This window comes from Chlorocebus sabaeus, chromosome 7 (genome assembly GCF_047675955.1).
Source record: "Chlorocebus sabaeus isolate Y175 chromosome 7, mChlSab1.0.hap1, whole genome shotgun sequence".
In the NCBI taxonomy this organism is placed as follows: domain Eukaryota; kingdom Metazoa; phylum Chordata; class Mammalia; order Primates; family Cercopithecidae; genus Chlorocebus; species Chlorocebus sabaeus.
In genome coordinates, this window is record NC_132910.1 from 102875035 (window position 1) to 102893866 (window position 18832).

Consider the following 18832-nt stretch of genomic DNA (forward strand, 5'->3'; position numbering starts at 1 on the left):
GAGTGGCAAAGTCAACAAAACATATGTTACATGGCAGGGAAAACTGAGGGGCAGGGAGGACCCAAAAATCCTGTGGGGATGTGCCTTCCATCAAACACACACAAACGCCCTTCCAGAGGGCTTTAAAAAGACCCCACCATTGCTGCTCTCAAAAGTGTGGGCTTCCCAGGAGATGCTCTAAGGAAAGAGAGAAGAGTGGCTTCTGAAGACAAGGGACAGGGACTCATGTTCTGGTATGGATCATTTGCATTTGAGGTCAACTATACATGACCACCTGTTAGAACTGCATTGAGAGCTCAGCCGTTCCTGTGTCTTCAGCCCTGCCTTCATGTCTGTCCTCATTTGCCAGATTGCCCCAGCCCCTTTCCTTCAAAGAAGAGGCCTCTGAAGTTCTGCTGTGCTGAGGACTGTTCTGCAGGAGGAGCACCGAGAAGCCCCTTTCCCCTGCATGATTTCAGGCTTCAATACAGAAGACATTTTATAGTCTCTCTGTTCCCTCCAGTCCACTGCTCTGTTGGGGCTGAATAAATATTGACTAGCCTGTAAAACATAAGGCCTTTTATTTATACATCTTCCTGCTCCGAGGGCTGTGCTGGAGCTCAGCCTCAGAACACACAGTGCACGTGGGGAGGGCTAGGAGCCACCACTGCAGCACAAACCAGCGGCCACAGCTGTCAGGATGGGGCTGCCTTTTCTAGGGTGCAGCCTACAGCAGCAGGCGTGAGGGCTGACCCAACGGGGCCGTGTTTGCTAGGAATGCTTATTTTGTAGTGCATGGGAATGCTTTCAGTTGCAAGCAGCAGAGGAGTCCAGGACTGTGGAGTGCCATGAGGAATCCCGGCTTTTTCTCATTCTTTGCTTTGCTGCCCTTAGCTGTTGACTTTCTGTCCTTGGTATTGTTATCTCACGGTCCTAAGATGGCTGCTGGAGCTCCAGGCTAGAAGGAAGGGAGGGCAAAGCAACTCCCTATTCACCAAAGCAGTCTTCTTGCCTCAGCCTTCCAAAGTGCTATGGTTATAGGTGTGAGCCACTGCACCCTGCCAAGAATCCATGTTAAAATGAAAACTTGTAACTACTACCCAAAAGTGACTGATGCTGAGACTGACCAGAATAAATACAAAACTGTGCACTTCATAAACAAGTCTGGATATTGAAACGGGAAATGTATGTATTAAGCACCTGGCAGGCACAGAAAGGTGCTTGCACTGATGTATCATTTCCTATTTGATGCTTTCAACAAGCCTATGATGTCGCTATTATGATTTCAAGACAGTTTAAGTAACAAGCCCAAGGTTATAGAGATGAGAAGTGAAAGAGTCAGACGTCCCATCCAGGCTGCCTTCACTCCATAGCCAGTAGATTTCTCTCCCTGTCTTTCTTCTCACCGGCCATACCTGAGTCACATGCCCAACCATTGGCAAAATGAAAGGACATAACCATGGCTGGCTAAGAGCAATCATGATTCATCCCCTGTGTTGGGAGAAGGGTCTACTTTGCCCAAGACCAAGAGACCTCTGCCTGACCCAATCGCAGGTCCCATCTGCAAGAAAGACGAAGGGAGGTGACTGTAGGGTAGGCACTGGAGGGCCTGCCACCAGCTGCCCCCAGAAGAGCCGTGGGCAGGCAAGGGTACCAATTTAGACCGACATCATTTTTCAGCAATGAGTGCCCCTCTCCCTGGGCAGTGGGCATGTGGACACTGTCTTCCTTGTCTCTCATGAAGGAAGGTGAGCCAGACCTTCTTATGGGGCTCGGTGATCAGAGGTAATGCCCTCTCCAGTGATCTGATGCCAGCCAGACATCACCCGGGAGCACAGTGGGTACAACAAGGGCTGTGGAAGGAGTGGACAGCGTCAAAGCCCCATCTCTGTACTGGCTCACAAAGCTCATCACCATCGTGGCTCACAAAGCTCAGCCACGTGAGACTGTGACCGAATGCCAAGAGTTCAGTCTAGGTCCCATTGCTCACCACAAAGAAAGCTGATCCCTGATTCAATGAGCATTTCCAAGAAAGAAGGCTTTTTATTTGGGTGACTTCAGCCAGAGAAACAGGAGCCAAACCTCAAATCTGTCCCTCCCCTACTGACTAAAGTTAGAGGTTTACATAGCTGGGAAGGAAAACAGGAGGGGCTAGGGAGAGAAGCTAGTCCACAGGCAGCAGGTGCGCCTCATTGTACAAATGTTAAGTTCCTCAAGCTTCGCTTCTATGGGCATCCAGCTTGTTGGAAAATTGGGTCAGTTTCATGACCATGTGCATTCAGCAGGGACCAGTCAGGGGACTGGAGCCCCACCAGGTATTCTGGTCAGAATAATTTTATATAAAAGCTTATTAGCTAGGTATAAAGCATTGTTAACTAGAAAATTAAAAGAAAGCAAGAAAAAGAACACTAAGATACCATGGAGTGGCAGCTTGAGGAAACAGCTTCCACACTAGGCCTGGGGGAACCAAGAGAAGCAGCTGGAATTAGGAGCACCATGGTGTTCCTACAACCTGGAAGCTAGAAGCTAGAAACTTGGAGGAGAGGCCCCAAGGAGCCAAGGCTTCGCTCTCTGAGGAGGGGGCTCTGCTGGGCTGGTGCTGGAATCTCAGAAGGGGCACAGCAAGACTGGTCTGTGGTGCAGGAAAAGCTGCGACAGCAGCTGCTGGGCAGATGCAGAGGCCAGAGTGATGCCCACAAAGACCATGGCAGAGAAGCAAGCTTTGGACAGCACTTTGGGAGGCTGAGGCAGGCTGATCACAAGGTCAGGAGATCAAGACCATCCTGGCCAACATGGTGAAATCCCGTCTCTACTAAAAACACAAAAATTAGCTGGGTGTGGTGGCATGTGCCTGTAGTCCCAGCTACTTGGGAGGTTGAGGCAGGATAATCACTTGAACCTGGGAGGCAGAGGTTGCAGTGAGACGAGATTGTGTCACTGTACTCCAGCTTGGAGACAGAGCAAGACTCTAACAAGAAAGGAAAGAGAGAGAGAGAGAGAGAGAGAGAGAGGAGAGAGAGAGAGAGGAGAGAGAGAGAGAGAGAGAGAGAGAGAGAAAGAAAGAAAGAAAGAAAGAAAGAAAGAAAGAAAGAAAGAGAAAGAAAGAAAGAAAGAAAGAAAGAAAGAAAGAAAGGAAAGAAAGAAAGGAAAGAAGGAAGGAAGGAAGGAAGGAAGGAAGGAAGGAAGGAAGGAAGGAAGGAAGGAAGGAAGGAAGGAAGGAAGGACAGAAAGAGAGAAAGAAAGAAAGAAAAAGAGAGAGAAGGAGGGAGGGAGGGAGGCAGGAAGGGAGGCAGGGAGGGAGGGAGGGAAGGAAAGGAGGAAGGAAGGAGGGAAGGAAGGAAGGAAGGAAGGAAGGAAGGAAGGAAGGAAGGAAGGAAGGAAGGCAGGCAGGCTCTGCAAGCACCCAGGGGGAAGCAGGTCCCTTTTCCTCCTCTCTTGCCTCCCCTAGCACCCCTTACTGATATAATCTACCAAGGAGCAGCTGGCAAAGGCTAGAAAAAAATTGGTTTAGAGTCCCAGTCCCAGCATAACAAAGTGGAACACCGAAGGATAGGTTAGCACCAAGAAGCAATGACCCAAGAGCAGGCACCCATGGGGAAGTGCTTCACATGCCATCACTTCAGGGCTCTAAACCTTAATGGCCTCAGCTTTAAAATGGGGGAAGTATTGCCTGTCTGATGATCCGTGGATATGAGCTCCAGGAAAAGTACATGGTTTTCAGCTTGCTTACCACTATTCCTCCAGCTCCTGGGACAGTGCCTGACCCACAGTGGCCATTCAAGAGTAAAGGCAGTAACTGGTCGTTGTTATATTATTATCAACAAATGGAGATTCTAAAGCCTAGACATTTAAACAAAATTTTGTTTTTGAGACAGGGTCTCACTCTGTTGCCCAGGCTGGAGTGCAGAGGTGTCATCCTAGCACATTGCAGCCTCCATCTCCTGGGCTTAAGTGATCCTCACACCTCAGCCTCCCAAGTACCTGGGAATACAGGTGCACCACTATGCCTGGCTTTTTATTTTATTTTTTTATTTTTTATTTTTTTTGAGATGGGGTTTCACTTTGCTGCTAGGCTGGTCTCCAACTACTGGCCTTAAGCAACTCTCCCACTGTGGCCTCCAAAATGTTGGGATTACAGGTGTGAGCCACTGTTCCTGGCCTAAAAAAAAAAATGAATTTAAAAAAAAAGGTTGAGGCAGCTCTCGCCTAGATTACTAAGTGACTCAACCAAATAAGTGCCAGGGCCAAGAATAGAGCCTGGGGCCTGTCTCGTACCCTGATGAGGACGTTATGTACTAGTAATGGTTTTATTCTTTAGAATAATGATGAGAATGTTATAAAAACAATTTAGCCTTGGTAGAGATGAGGCATTACCTGTCTTTCTAGGGGGATGTTTGCGCGCCAATTTCTATCACAGGTGCTCCAGCACTTCTTATACTCAAGGCAGTGATGTGTGGCTCGAAGGTCCTCAGACGCATCTCCTCACAAGGCTGGCTGCGTGGCCTCAGTGGTGCTGAGGAGGAGATGCGTCTTCTCTGACTGGCCCCAGGCCTTAGATGCACTTCATCCAGCTCAGTCCCCTCTCGCCTCTGTGTCCTTCATGCATGTTCCTGCCTCCCCGGCCACTGCCAACATCAACCTGCTTAGGGACCCGAGACCAGTCTCCTCAGAGAGTGTATAATGAGCTGTCCAACAACCACTGTGGATGTGTCCAGACTGTCTTGAAGGCTGTTAAGGTATTTGTTCTGGGTAATCTTCCCTTTGTGCTACGGAGAAGGAACAATGGCTGGATCATCCTGGAACCTCCTCCTGGAGAATGAGCAGCAGCATTTGTCCTGGCTGCCTTCTGGAGGAAGTGCAATCCAAGCTGCAGCCACTCTCACAGCTGGTGCTGGCTCAGTCTACCCCAGATGCAAGGTATCTAATGGATTGCCTCTCGTGTAGGGGCAGGTGAGAGCAGAGCTCGTCTAACACAGTTTGAGGACAGAGGGGCATCACCCATCTGCGGGCATTCCCAGCCACACTTCCCTCCCGGGTTCCGGAGCAAGCTCTCCCTGCATTATCTAACTCCAACTCATCATGCTCAAAAGAGAAGACAGGAGATCTAAAGCCTACAGATAGCCTTGCTCCCCTGTCTCTGTCAAAAACACATATGAAAGCAGAGAAATATTCATCAGACGTGGAAGCAATTGGGGAATAGACCAGGAGAAAACAATTAGGTAATGAAGATGTGCATTAAACCATCTCTGGCACCTTCTTGACCCAGAAACATTCTTTATGTCCTGGTAATGATGGCACATTGAACATTCCAGGGAATTCCAATCCTGGAAATCAAGGAGACTTACTCTAACGGTAGGAGAAAGTGAGTTGTCACCAGGGTACATGGCTTCCTGGACATTCTACTGGAATACGAGTTGGCTCCCCAGGGCCAGCAGAAGTCATCCCAGGGCAGGTCCCAAGCAGTCTCCCTTCCAGGCTCTGTAGTAAAAATGAACCACTCTTGATTTGAGATTCAGAGTCTAAGGTCAATTTCCCCACCCCAGATCTCACTGGGGGCACTAGATCCCCTAGAGCCTTCTTCAGACCCCTGAGATTTATCACTGGCTTCAGGGAAATGAGCCAATTCGATTAGCTTTTCCATTCTCCCAGCTTCTTTTCCAGGAGCGGAGCGGAGTGCGCGGCTCATTGTCGCAGTGGAACAAGCTAAAGACCCCGCAAGGCCCAATACTGACTCCAGGAGGTACCGGGAAGGGCTTGCTAGTGATGGAAACTGGCTATGAATCTTGCTTTCCTGATTCTAAAATCGACTCTGTCTGAAGGTGCTGCTGAGGTGCCCTGAGTACTTCTCCAGTGGTGGGTAGAGGAGTGACAGAGGGAGGAGGGCCCCTGACACACACACAATTTCAGGAAGACAGTTTCCCTATTATCTATTATATAGATTGGGGGGGGTGCATTCATTTCTTCATTCAATATTTATTGAACTTCCACGTATTCCAGGCACTGTCTAGGCATCTGGGCCAGGATAGAGAGAGGAATAAGATAGACCTTTCCTTGCTGTCACAGAACTTAAGTCTTAGCTGGGGAGACAGGAAATAAAGAAGTAAGTGTAAGCAAGTAAGTGAAAACCCCATAATTTGGGGTAGAGGCCCACAGGACAGGTTCTGCAGGAAGCAGACTCTCACAAAGAGATTTGCAGGAGGTTTTTGGGGGCGTGATCTCAGGAGCAACACTTGTGAAGGGTGAGGGACGCAGGACGGACAGACGGAAAAGCTGCTTTCTGTCTTCCTCCTGAGGAGCTTTGCAGCTTGGGACAACAAGCAGTGTTGTCCTAATTGAGATTGGAGGACTGGGCATTTGCACTCCCACGTGACCAGTCTTTGGCTGCAAGCTGCCTCCAGGAAGTGGGCGTACATGTTGGTGGAGCAGCTTCCTCTGACAGAGGAAATGACACACCTCTGACACTTTCCAACGCTTGGAAAGTGTCTCAGGTGTGAGCTGGTGGTGTCTGCACTCCCAGCAGCTAAGGCGATGAGCATTTCTCCGTCCTGCCAGGGGAGCTGAGCGGCACATAACAACATCCACTATGAAATGTGGTGTGTGCTGGGCAGTGGCTGACTGAGGAGCTCGAGAGTAGGAGTGAGGCAGGCTGTTTAAAGAGGTGGCGAGGGAAGGCCTCTCTGGGCAAAGGCAGAGACTTGCAAAGACTTGATTGGTGTGAGGAAGTAAGCCATTCAAAGTCAAGGGCACCAGAGGTTCTAAGCAGAGGAAACAGCAAATGCAAAGCAGAGAACAAGCTTGGCACATTTGAGAACCAACAATAAGTCCAGTGTGTCTGGAGCCACAAGAGTGAAGGAGAGAGCAGCTGGCGGTTCAACCAATGGGGTACCAGGAAACCAGATGGCGGAGAGCCTGGTAGACCATGGTAAGGAGTTTGCAGTTTACTCTAAGTGTGATGGGAGATGTTGGAGCACTTTGAACAGGGGAAAATCACCGTCTGATCTACATTTTAAACATATTATTTCACTAAATAGAGAAATAATACGTTTAAAATGGTAGTAATTGGTCATTGCCATATTATCATTAACAAGTAGAGATTCTAAAGTCTAGACTTCTAAAAATAATTTTAAATGGAGCAAATGTTGCTCCATCTGACAATTACATAAGCCAGCCATGCCTGTTCTTTCCCTATAGGTAGAAACATATGGGAAACTGCATTCCAATTCAGGGAAGTATAGGAAGCAGTAATGAAAGTGGGAAGACCTATTACAAGTTTGTTGCAGTCATCCAGGTAAGAGGGGATGGTGGCTGAAAACAAGGCTTCAGCTATGTGGGACCTAGCTTGGAAGGGATGGGATTCTACATATGTTTTGTAGCTGGAAGCAGGAGTTTGAGGCTAAGCGATGACCTGAGAATAGAATTATTTTAGGTGTTAGGCCTGAGAGATGAGGGCACACTGGGGAGGAGCAGGTGCAGCGGGGGCAGGGCATCCAGAATGCTCTTTGGACATCTTATATTTGAGGTGCCTGTCAGACACCCAAGTAGAGATGCCTGATGTGAAGACATCGTATCTGCAGCTTGGGGTCCTTCATAAGATCATTTGAAAATAAGAGTTGTGCTACTAAAATAAAATGTGCAAAAAAAAAAAAAAAAAAGAGAGAGAGAGAGAGAAGAAGGAAAAAAAAAAAAAAGAAAATCGCTGCATCATGCTGTCTTGTCTATAGTTGAATTTTCACATGCTGTGGAAATTCAGCCAGAGATCCTGTGGAAAAATACTGAAAGGACCCTTGGATCACTGATTCTAAGTTTGAAAAAGGGCTTGGCTGGCTACTTCCAAGCTTGGCTGGCTTGCTTCCATGGGGCAAGTTTGGGAATCTTTTTTTTTTTTTTTTTTTTGTAATTGAGGCAATTGACTTTGTCAGCAAGCCAAGAGTGGATTTCTCTCATAGGGGTGAATTCACATTGATCAGTGTAACCAGGCTCCTAAGAGAGTGATAAAGCAGAAACTCTGTTTACCTTGAAAAATATAGTCATCTCACAATTATGTAAGCCAGTGATGCCTGTTTTTTCCCTGTAGGTCAAAGCAGATGGGAAACTGCATTCCAATCCAGGGATTTCCCGGTGAGTTAGAATGAGACAAAGGGGATGAACTGAATAGCTCAAACATGTTAAGTTATCAACATATTAAAATTCTTCTGAACTAATTGGTAAGGAGGCTCTTCCTGGAGCCTCCTGTCTGCTCCTACTCACTGCCCTTCTCATATCAGGGACCTCACAGAGCTCCCAGACGTTAGAAGGTAAATGCAGGCAGAATGGGGGCCCCAGGTCCCTGCTCCAGCTGTAGCTGAAGACCTTGCTGTTTGGGTGGTGCCTGTGCTATATGCATTGTTAAAGATGTTGACTCTCATCCCTGCTTTAGGGCACCCAGTCATGATAGCTGGATGCTCCTCGCCTTCTCCATAACAGAAATGCAGCCAGGAGAGGCCCAGAGCCTACTAATGTGTGGATACCCATCACCCCAGCATTGTCTCAGTCAGAGCTTGAATCATCCCGACGATCCTCCTCGGTCTCATTTCTCTCTGTGTCTGTGATGCTGCATCCATTCTGACAGGCCCTTCTGTCCCTCAGGATGTTCCTGCTGTCAGTCCGGGCTGCTCTGGTCTGAAATTCATCCTGTCCATATAAGGAGACTTTAAATAGATCTTCTTTGATCTGGTGCTGACTGGTTTTATAATTTTTCTCTCAGAGGGAAATCTTATTTCCCATTTCCAAGTTCTTGGGTGATGCCTCACAGTCAAGCCCCATAGACTGTCTACCCAGAGGAGTTTAATTTTCATGGAATCCAACAGGGCCAGTGCGGAAAGAGACCTTAATAATCATTTAATTCAACCCTCTTGTTTTATAGACAAGGTGACTGAGAACCAGAGAAGGAATGGCAGGTTGAATTATTATTTATAATGAATATAATATTTACAACTGGTACAAATCACAAAGAAGACATTAATAAACTGATCTATACCAGGAAGCTGTTCCCTGGTTTTTTATAGCACTCTAAGCCTGGTGACCTTCCTGAGCAAACAGAGTCCCTCGCCTCACTGAGGAGAACTCCCGGGAATGCCAAATGCAATGCAAGGGAGACACCACAGGCAATAAAACATCCCTGAGCGAAACATCTCAACACCCCTAGACAAAGAAAGGCACAGAACTCAAGAAAGCAGTGACGGGAGAGCGTTAGTAAATGTTTAATGAAGATGGAGCACAGAGGTCGTCCAATGCATTCCCTCTTTTTGAAGCAAGGAAATGCTATGCGATAGATATCTGTCATTGTTTCAGCTTACCAACATTCATTTCCTCTTTTGACAGCTGCTGATTTTCTCTCGAGGGCTCACACCCCTGGACTCTGGGTGGTCCTGGGAGGATGTGAACCCTGTACCCTGACTCCCAACACTGAGGCCAAGGGTCTGGACTCCTCCTCTTCCTCCTACTCCAGCACAGTGGGGAACCCGGCAGGACAGCTGTCCTCTGGGACTCGAGTTCACTGCTGCAGCCACCAAGCACTGACAGGAGTGTTTCCACCAAAGGGCAGCTCCTGCGACTTCCACTTCCCCTCTCCAAGGTGCCAGGGTTACTGTCTGTCGTCCAGCCTTCCATGGCATCCCTGTCTCTCCAGATCATCTCATTCAATTCTCTCATTGTTCCAGTGAGCCTGGATTGTTTTCTGTCACTGACAACAGAAAACCCCAACTGATACCCTTGCCCTTCCCCAAGGTCACTTACCCAGATCAAGGTCCAGCCTGAGATTTGAGTTCCTACTGAGTCCCCTACAGGGGCACAGCTGTGAGCTAAATTGTGCCTCTCCCTAGGTTCATTCCTAACCCCTGAGACCTCAGGATGGGACAGTATTTGGAGACACGGTCTTTATTGAGCTAATACAGGTTAAATAGTTTACTCAGGGGATCCTCATCCAATACAACTGATGTCCTTGTAAGAAGAAATTGGGACACACGTTGGTGTGCAGTGGGAAGACCATGTGAGGACAGACAGAGAAGCTTGGCCATCTGCAAGCCCAGGAGAGAGACTCAGAACAAATCAATCTGCGGACAACTTGATCTTGGACTTCTAGCCTCCAGAACTGTGAGAAAATACATTTCTGTTGCGTAAGCGGCCCAGCCTGTGGTCCTTTGTCATGGCAGCCCTGGCAGATGAGTGCAGACCGCACTTCCCACCGCCATGGTGCCACTGTCTGTGGACAGCATGCCAGCCTCATCGCACGAGTCACCCCTGAAGATGCTCAAATTAGCAGGCTGTTCTTAGAACCAAATTTCCTGGACAGGCTTCAGAAAGCATTCTCTCTGGTGATACAGACATCTGAAAGACACACACACACACACACACACACACACACACCCCAAAAACAAACAAAAAACCCATGGCCAAAACAAGGACCTTTCTCCCTTTCATTTCTTTAGTAATGCACAGCACCCAGAAGAGCAGGATAGATGGCTCCTCAGAGAAAACAGAATCATTTCTTAATAAACAAATGAGAATTTAGAGCCCGAGCCGACAAGGAATTTTATCTTGTTCTCCCAGCATCCACACGGAGGAGGGAAGCAAGCAGAGGCAAAGACAGACATCACGGTTCCCCTTGATTCTAATATTGGGTTGGACGGGGGAGGGCGAAGATCTGCATGCCGAGCTCCCTTTCTCCACCCACGCCCCTCCTGGCATACACTCTCAGCAGAGCCTCACCGGGTTCCCCTGCAAGTAATTGCAGAGGTCTCTTGGGGACAATAACCCTGATGTTACCTCTTGGAGGGTCAGAGGGAAGTGCTTAGGGCTGAGGGAATGCAAGAGGGTGGAGGCCAAAGGGCTGAATATTAATGGAGGCTATCACCACCAGCTCTTAAGGTAATGGAAAAGCCCTCTGCAGAGCCAGGCTGGGGCCGGCCTCACACGGAAATGCAATCTTCTGCAACACAGAGTAGGCAGTGACAAGCAGTTTATCTTCCATTACTCCAAAGCCTTAAATCATTATTAACCCTAAGCCAGCAAAAGAAACCAAACCACTGACTCCAATGTCTCCTTATCTTCCCAGCAAATATAAATGTGCACGACATTGAGGCACCTGTATTAGGGGTTGAAATTTATCCCTCAACCCACCACCCCCGGAAAGAAAGCTATGTTGAAGTTCTAACCCCCAGTACCTCAGAATATGACCTTATTTAAAGATAGGACCTTAACAGAGGTAATCACGTTAAAATAAAGTCCTTAAGGTGGGCCCTAATCGAATGTGACTGGTGTCCTTATAAGAAGGAGAACTTGGGCTGGGTGCGGTGGCTCATGCCTAGAATCCCAGCACTTTGGGAGGCCAAGGCGGGCTGATCACCTGAGGCCAGGAGTTGGAGACCAGCCTGGGCAATATGGTAAAACCCATCTCTACTAAAAATACAAATTATCTGGGCATGGTGGTGGGCACCTGTAATCCCAGCTACTCAGGAGGCTGAAGTGGGGGGATGGCTTGAACCCAGGAGGTGGAGGTTGCAGTGAGCCAAGATCACACCACTGCACTCCGGCCTGGGTGATTCAGTGAAACTCAGCCCTCAAAAAAAAAAAAAAAAAGGAGAACTTGAACACAGAAACACATGCAGGGAGAGCCACATGCAGGAGGAGCGCTGTGTGAAGGTGCTTCTGTAAGTTAAGGGATGCCAAAAATTGCCAGCAAACCTCTTGACGCTGAGGGAAGGCCTGGAAAAGATGCCCCCTCACAGGACTCGGAAGGCACCAACTCTACCCATACCTTGACCTCAGACTTCTCGCCTCCAGAACTGGGAAACCATAAATTTCTGTAGTTTAAACAACCTGCTTTGAGGTACTTTGTTATGGTGGTCCTGGGAAAATAGACACAGAAAGCTCTAATCCACCGGGGAAGGGAAAAGTGGTCCCATCTCATCATAAAATGAGAATTTTTCTGAGGCCATAGGAATGGGTGGAGAAATGGGAGGCTGAGTCATTCCTTCTGCCATGGGTTTGCCTGGATAACAATGACTCAACCAAATGGAAGTCCCAAATAAAAGTCATTTTTCAAAGGAGTGTTTCCTCTTTTGAACAGTGCTGACTTAGCCCCAGCCAGCTGAATCAGCGTTTTTGGTGGTGGCAGGAAGTAAGGAGTGATCTTCCTAAAGTAGCGATGTGCTTCCTAGCAGAGTTGCCAGATTAAGCAAATAAAAATACACAGGATACCCAGTTTCATTTGAATTTCAGATGAATGACGAATAATGTTTCAGTGTATGTCTCAAATACTGCATGGGATAAAACATTCCTCTATTTTGACTGGCAGCCCTCCCCTGATCTCCCCATCCATCCTCCATGTCCATTCTCTGCCTTATCCCTGGTGGAGAAGGGAGGCCCTCAGGCACATCGAGGCACCAAAGTTATGGTACAGTGCAAGGTAAACTCCCAGCAAGAGGTAAGGTGTGTCTCATGATACACCCTTTGGAGGAAGGGCCTCTGCCTCCTACTGTGGGGAATGATAAAGTTCTCCCACTGTGAGGATCCACCAGATAGCAGCCTTCATGGCTTTGACCAAATGGGGATCCGGCCTGGGGTTGAGCAGAGAACCAGGAAAAAATAAGAGAGAAAAAAGCCAGAAGGAAAGGAGGATCCCGGGCACTCATCCAAAGCTGACTCCATGGGACTACAAGGTCACCGTAAGAGAGTGTCTGAACCATGCTCTGGCCTCAAATGTTTGTGTGATTGGATATTCAAGTTTGTGGCCTTTCTAGTGAGAGCTGCATCTTCCCATTGCATGGGATGACCAAATAGCACAGACTTTGTTCCTGGGCATGAAGCTGGGCAACCTGCCAACAGAGTCCACACCCTGCCTCTGCACTGCACAAACATGGCAGTGGTCAGTGAGTGAGTGTCAAGTGACAAATATATGAGTACTCACCACAAAAGAGAGTCCAGCCAATTTCTCCTTCTTGGAAATATAAAGCCAGACGGTCAAACCTATGGTCTGTCTTCTCCCAGGTATGTTAAAATTGTCAGCCGACTGAGTGCCAAGACCCTGGCTTAGAGATGTTGAAGACACACACCCTAGCAGGGACGTGGAGCTACAGGTATGCATGAGCAGGGCCTGGAGGAGTCCAGTAGGAAGCTGGCCTTGTTTGTGGCTAAATAAGCACTACATGGACATCTCAGTGTTTATGTAGCTGGAGGAGAGTCTGACTTGTATGCCTGAATGTCCAAGACTTTTCTCATAGACCAGGGAGAGTAAATTGGTGGGCCTCCCGGGAAGACAGTGGTGGGCCTCGGAAATGCCAGGAGGTACGAAATGCAAACAAACTGCCTGGGTGACAATTTCCCTTTTAATTTTTCAGAGGCTGAACTTGGAGCAATTGATATGGTGCCTGTTACACATGATAGAGAATGTTACCGTGCTTCAGATGCAGTGCCTGTGTAGAGGGCAGTAATCTGGACAAAAGGAAGGGCAGGGAGATGGAAGAAGGGAGGTCAGGAAGGAAAGCAGGAAGGTAAGAAGTAAGGAAGGAGCGAAAGGAGGAGAAGGAGAATTTGAATGGAAATTTAGTCTGGCCAATACCCAAATCTGGTTTCTTCCTCTCAGCGTGAAGTGCCCTGATTGGATAAGGAATTCACTGCAAGCCTTTTCAAACTGGCTGGTTTCTTTTTAGAGAACAAGGCTTCATTTGATTAGTTGCCCATTAAATCATAGGAGGAGGGCTGGGCTGGGTAAGGGAATAGGACAGTTAGAAGCTGGGAATAGCTTCCCTTCTGAGGCTCACAACGCTCTCTGAACTTGCTGTTCTGTCAACGAATCCCAGTCCAATGAAAACAGTTTTAATTACTGAAATCCATGTTGGTTGATGGATGGATGGATTCGACAAAGATTTATAGAGAGCCCATTAGGTGTGAGAGGGCCCCAAGTGAGGCCCTGGAGACATAAAGGCAAATGAAGCACAGACCCTGTAGCCCAGGCCCTCCCAGCACAAAAGGGCACACTGGCATGTTTTAATAAGACAGCATGTTCAGCTGTGCACAGCAACTGCTCTTTGGGCACATGAAGGGGCACCTGATCCAGACTGGAGATGGGTGGGGAAGATGACATGAGGGGTGGAGATGAGATGGGAGGGGAGATGAGATGGAATGTATCAGGTGATACAACCCAAAGATGTTTAAATAAATATCACTGAACCACACACCTTCACCTCTTCAGTTTATGGCATAGATACCAGCATTACAGGCAGCATCTTGCCCTTTTCCAGCTAAGTTTGCCATTTGTTTTTCTATTCTGCTCATGCCAGTGGTTATAAGGTAATAATGGGTATGAGTTTTCTATTCATGGAACACGTGGGTACTCCCATGGTGTATGTCACGTACACCACAAAATTCCTGCGCACCATGTATATACTTGAATGTGTTAATTAAAACTAGGAGGTTCCTGGCACATCCTTACTTTCCATTTCCTCATACCTATCCTTGATGAGTGAGGTGGGATTGTACTTCCTTTTTGTCTTCCATAAAAAAAGCCCTAATAGGTCTCATGAAATTCCATTCATTCATGCAATAAATATTCATCGAGTGCTTCTGTGTTCCAGACGCTGTATCAGGGCTCGGTATACAAGGAAGCAAATGGTAGATATGAACCTCCTCCCTGGAGTTCAGAGTGGCTCTCAGATGCTTCTGGGAATCACAATTCCCTAGGGAACTTGTTTAAAAACGCATATGTCCCAGGCTTGGTCTGGAGGAAAATGTGATTCTATGTCCCAAACCAGGAGACTGACCCGTGCACACCGCAGAACTGTGAGGATGAGGAGCCCCTGGCATCCAGAAAGGGTGGGGTGGAGATCCAGAGGCTGATTCCAGAGAGCCCGGGGGGCTGCAGGAACATGGGGATGGGGTGACGGAGGGACGCCATGCATGCACCCCTCGAGCCATCCCCATGCTCCATGGGCATATTGTCCCAACATAAAACCCAGAAATGGAAAAGAGCATGAGAAGGGGTGGCCCCCAGCATGAAAACTCCTGAGTACTTTTGCCTGATTATTATTCCATTTGGTCTAATTGCATTTTAAAATGCTCAGTGGGGAAAAAAAATGCCAAGTCTTTTAATAAATTAAGAGCAGGTCTGCTTTTTAACCTGCAGCAGGTTTTTAAAAAGTCCTGCTGAGGGCACACTGCTTAGAGAGACATGGTCTTTGCAGATGAAGGTAATTAGAACACCTTCACCTCTGGAGTCGGGAGGGAGTACGAGGGGCTTTGGTTACTGCAGTAATCTCTTCCTGATTGGGAGGAAACTGGTATTTACAGAGGATGCCTAAAGATTCAAATGTGGTTTTCTCTTTCCGCGAATCTGGAGGCAGAGTGTGTGCAGGAACTCAAAGCCCATGGAACAGCAGGATGCAGCTTTTCTTGGCTCCGTTACTGAGAGATCCTGTCTGATGTTTCCTCTCTGACAGGCCGTGACTGGGGACACTTGGATGCCCAGCAGAGCTGGATTTAGGGGCAGAAGAACTGGGCAGCTGTCCCAGTTACCCATCTATGAGGGAAGCTGAAAGATCATGAGAATAAATCAGAAAGATGGTGCCAGTTAACCCCGCTTTCCACACAAGACTCTTGATATAATTGGTGAAGTGGAAACCACAGCCAAAGTACACTCCATCCTCAAGCAAAACATAAAACACACTCCTGATGTATACAGAAAGTTTTGGTGGCCTTAGAGCCTGATTTGGTGCCAACCTGCCTGGGTTCAAATCCAGGTTCCACTACTCACTGGATGTGTGACCTTAGACAACTTCTTTCACCTCCTAGTGCTCTGTTCCCTCGGCTATAAAATAAAAATTATAGTAGTGCCAGTTTTGAACACTAAATGGACATAAAGGAAACACTTAGATCCCAGACTGGCATGTAGCAGGAACTTTATAACGGTTAGCTACTCATTATCATCTTTGTGACCAGCTCAAGCAAGTTGCCTAGTGCCACTGGAGGCTGCATCCCTACCTGAGACAGCCACCTGAACGTTTCCTTAACGTGCAGCCTCCGAGAGCTGAAACTCTGAAAGGAAGTCCTCCGTAATGAGCATTTATTATGTTCAAGTAATTAATTTTCTCTCTTAAAATCACCCCCTTCGTACATCTCAAAAGAAATCATCTGACTTAGAAACTACAAAAGACATCTGAACAACATCAAACATTACAGAAAAGTTTTGCCCACATGAAAGTCCAACTCCACCCCAACACACCCCAAGAAAAGCAAAACAAACATAAAACCAACTTTTGAACATTTTGAACAAGCGTTTGTAACCATATCGATATACGCATTACCTCTGTCCCGAGTGGGTAAGTAGCCGACTCTCTCCATTTAGGAGTGTTAGAAAAACTGTAAAGGAAAGACCATTTCAAGTAAGTCAAAACGTTATGCTACGTTTGATGTTTGTATACATCCCTCACTTTGAGCAGAGAGGCACACGACTTCTACTAATGGAAAGTCAGATTTTCCTCTATTCCCACTAAATGAATGTGGAACCATATTTAAGGATATGCTTTGGAGGGTGCCAAAACATTGGTCTAATCTGTCGGCTTGATCCTAGGCTCCCCTGTTCCCTGTCCCCACCCCATCCTGAGCACAACTGGACTCAGAATCAAAGCCAGAGCTGGGACAAATGCAGCTTGTGAAGGATTCCAGCCCCAGCAAGCGGTTATATTAAGCACCACCAAGGTTTAAGAAACATTAGATAAGATGTGGCTGATAATAGTCAAGGCCTAGTTACAATTCCTCCTAAAATGTTTATATTTCCTTCTAAATTATGTGATAACATGAAATTTGCCAAATAATTTACTTAAAATTGATTATTTGCAGTGCTACTTGTGGGTGACTGATGTGCCATGATGCTGTTACTGTGTAGCTAACTCTTCTATTTTACTTCAGTTTTATTTTAAAGTATACATTTATTTAATTTTTTTTTCACTTTAAAGGTGATATATAATTATTTTCAAGGATGTGAAAATTACAGAATTGTATAAAGTACACAAGAAAAATCACCTACATTCTCACAGCCCAGAGGCAATGACAGCTAATCATCCAGTCTATTTCCTTCCAGTCTTTTTTCTCCTATGTGTAGATATATGCACATATATACATATGTTTTTTTCTTTCTAAATATATTGATTTATTATAGAGTTGGGATTGTATTGTTTTCTGACCCAATTTGACCACTATATATATATATGTGTGTATATATATATTTTTGAACTATATATACATATATAGTTGGGTTTTTTTTGCATTGCATCAGTTAGGGTCCTAGCAGGATACAAGTTTCCCTTTAAACTACTGAGGCTAGATTAGACGACCAAAAGGAATGCTGAAATAAAACTGGAGTACGCACCCTATGAAGCTGTTCCCACCCCAATCCTGAAGAGTCAAGGGGAGGGAGAAGTTACTGGAACAGGAAGGAAGTAGGTAGGGAGGATAAGTGGAGGAGGATGCCACCTGGCCAAATTGATGGCCTTGAGTAGAGAAGCCCAGGAATGAAACCCTGGGGTCTCAGATGGGGGCTGTGTTTATGGGAAGGGGGTTCACAGACCCACACCCTCAGCTCTGGATTTACCCTTCTCCTCCTCCACCCCATTATTCTCCTCTCCTCCTATTTCCTCACTCTCTTCTCCTGCTCCTCCTGCTCCTCCTCTTCCTCTTCTGACTTGGAGGCCTCCTTCTCTCATCCTGGTGCCCCAACTTGTCCTGGCTTCTCATTTTTGCCCCAGTCCTGCCCTGACCTTCTCTGGGTGGAATAATCATTCACCAAGGTAGTCTCATGAAGAACCTTATGCGACCATCCTGCCGTCCCGCTCCTCAAGGTGCACTTCCCACTGTACACACCCAGAAGGAGTTCAGAGGGCAGGGAGCCTGAGTGGTGCAGGATGAATCTGGAAGGCAAAAGGAGAATGTCCATCATGCACATCATCCAATATGCTTTAAGTACACCTTACAAAAGGGACCGCCTAGTATTCCTTTATAGAAAAGTACCATAAATTATTTAACCCAGTCCTTGTGGAGTACATCTCATTTTTTTTACCATTATAACTAGCACTATAATAAATATTCTTATACATACATTTTTGGCTGTATCTCTGATTATTTTCTCAGGATAAATTCTTAGGGGTGGTATTACTGAGTCAGGGGAATCTACATTTTTTAAGGCTTTTCTTATATATATCACCAAATAGTTCTCCAGAATGTTATTATACCAATTTAAATGCCTGCAAGCAATACATATAGAGTCACCAATCATATCCACCCGGAGAACTGGTGATGGCTGCCTGCAGTAAATGAGAAGATGCTAGGGGAAGAAGCAGCCTGTCCTGGAGACTGTGGTGTGAAAGGTCACACCCCTCAGCCATGAAAACTGACCTGTTTTAAGACTGAAAGAAGCTTCACAGTCAGTTCACTCCAAGGTCAGCAGGAGTGTCTGACAAAGGGAAGTGAGGTGATGGCTGCTGGGTGGGAGTTTTGTTTCATTTGACCTCACTTACCTAAGGCCAAATGTAACATAAACAACAGTGGATGGTCGTATAAGGTTCTTCATGGGGCTACTTTGGGGAATTATTCCAGTCAGAGAAGGTCAGGGCCGGACTTGGGGACAAATGAGAAGCCAGGACAAGTTGGGTCACCAGGATGAGAGAAGGAGGCCTCGAAGTCAGAAGAGGAAGAGGAGGAGGAGGAGGAGGAGGAGAAGGGGAGGAGAGTGAGGAAGTAGGAGGAGAAGAGAATGATGGGGGGATGAGGAGGAGGGTCAATCCAGAGCTGGGGTTGGAGGCCTGTGGAGCCCCTTTCCCACAAA

General features: G+C 47.0%; 1 protein-coding gene across 2 annotated transcripts; it reads left to right on the forward strand.

Moving 5' to 3' along the window:
• The first annotated feature begins 5310 nt into the window (after window positions 1-5310).
• Window positions 5311-11603, forward strand: LOC119622015 (uncharacterized). Of its 2 annotated transcripts, XM_073017677.1 has the most exons (4): window positions 5311-6901; window positions 7171-7267; window positions 8054-8097; window positions 9340-11603. In XM_073017677.1, exons 2-4 carry the CDS (start codon window positions 7224-7226, stop codon window positions 9678-9680), a joined length of 429 nt encoding a protein of 142 aa, XP_072873778.1. In that variant the 5' UTR covers window positions 5311-6901; window positions 7171-7223; the 3' UTR covers window positions 9681-11603. The 2 variants fall into 2 exon arrangements, with proteins under 2 accessions (XP_072873778.1, XP_072873779.1); XM_073017678.1 differs by having other exon boundaries at window positions 5311-7267.
• Window positions 11604-18832: the final 7229 nt, after the last annotated feature.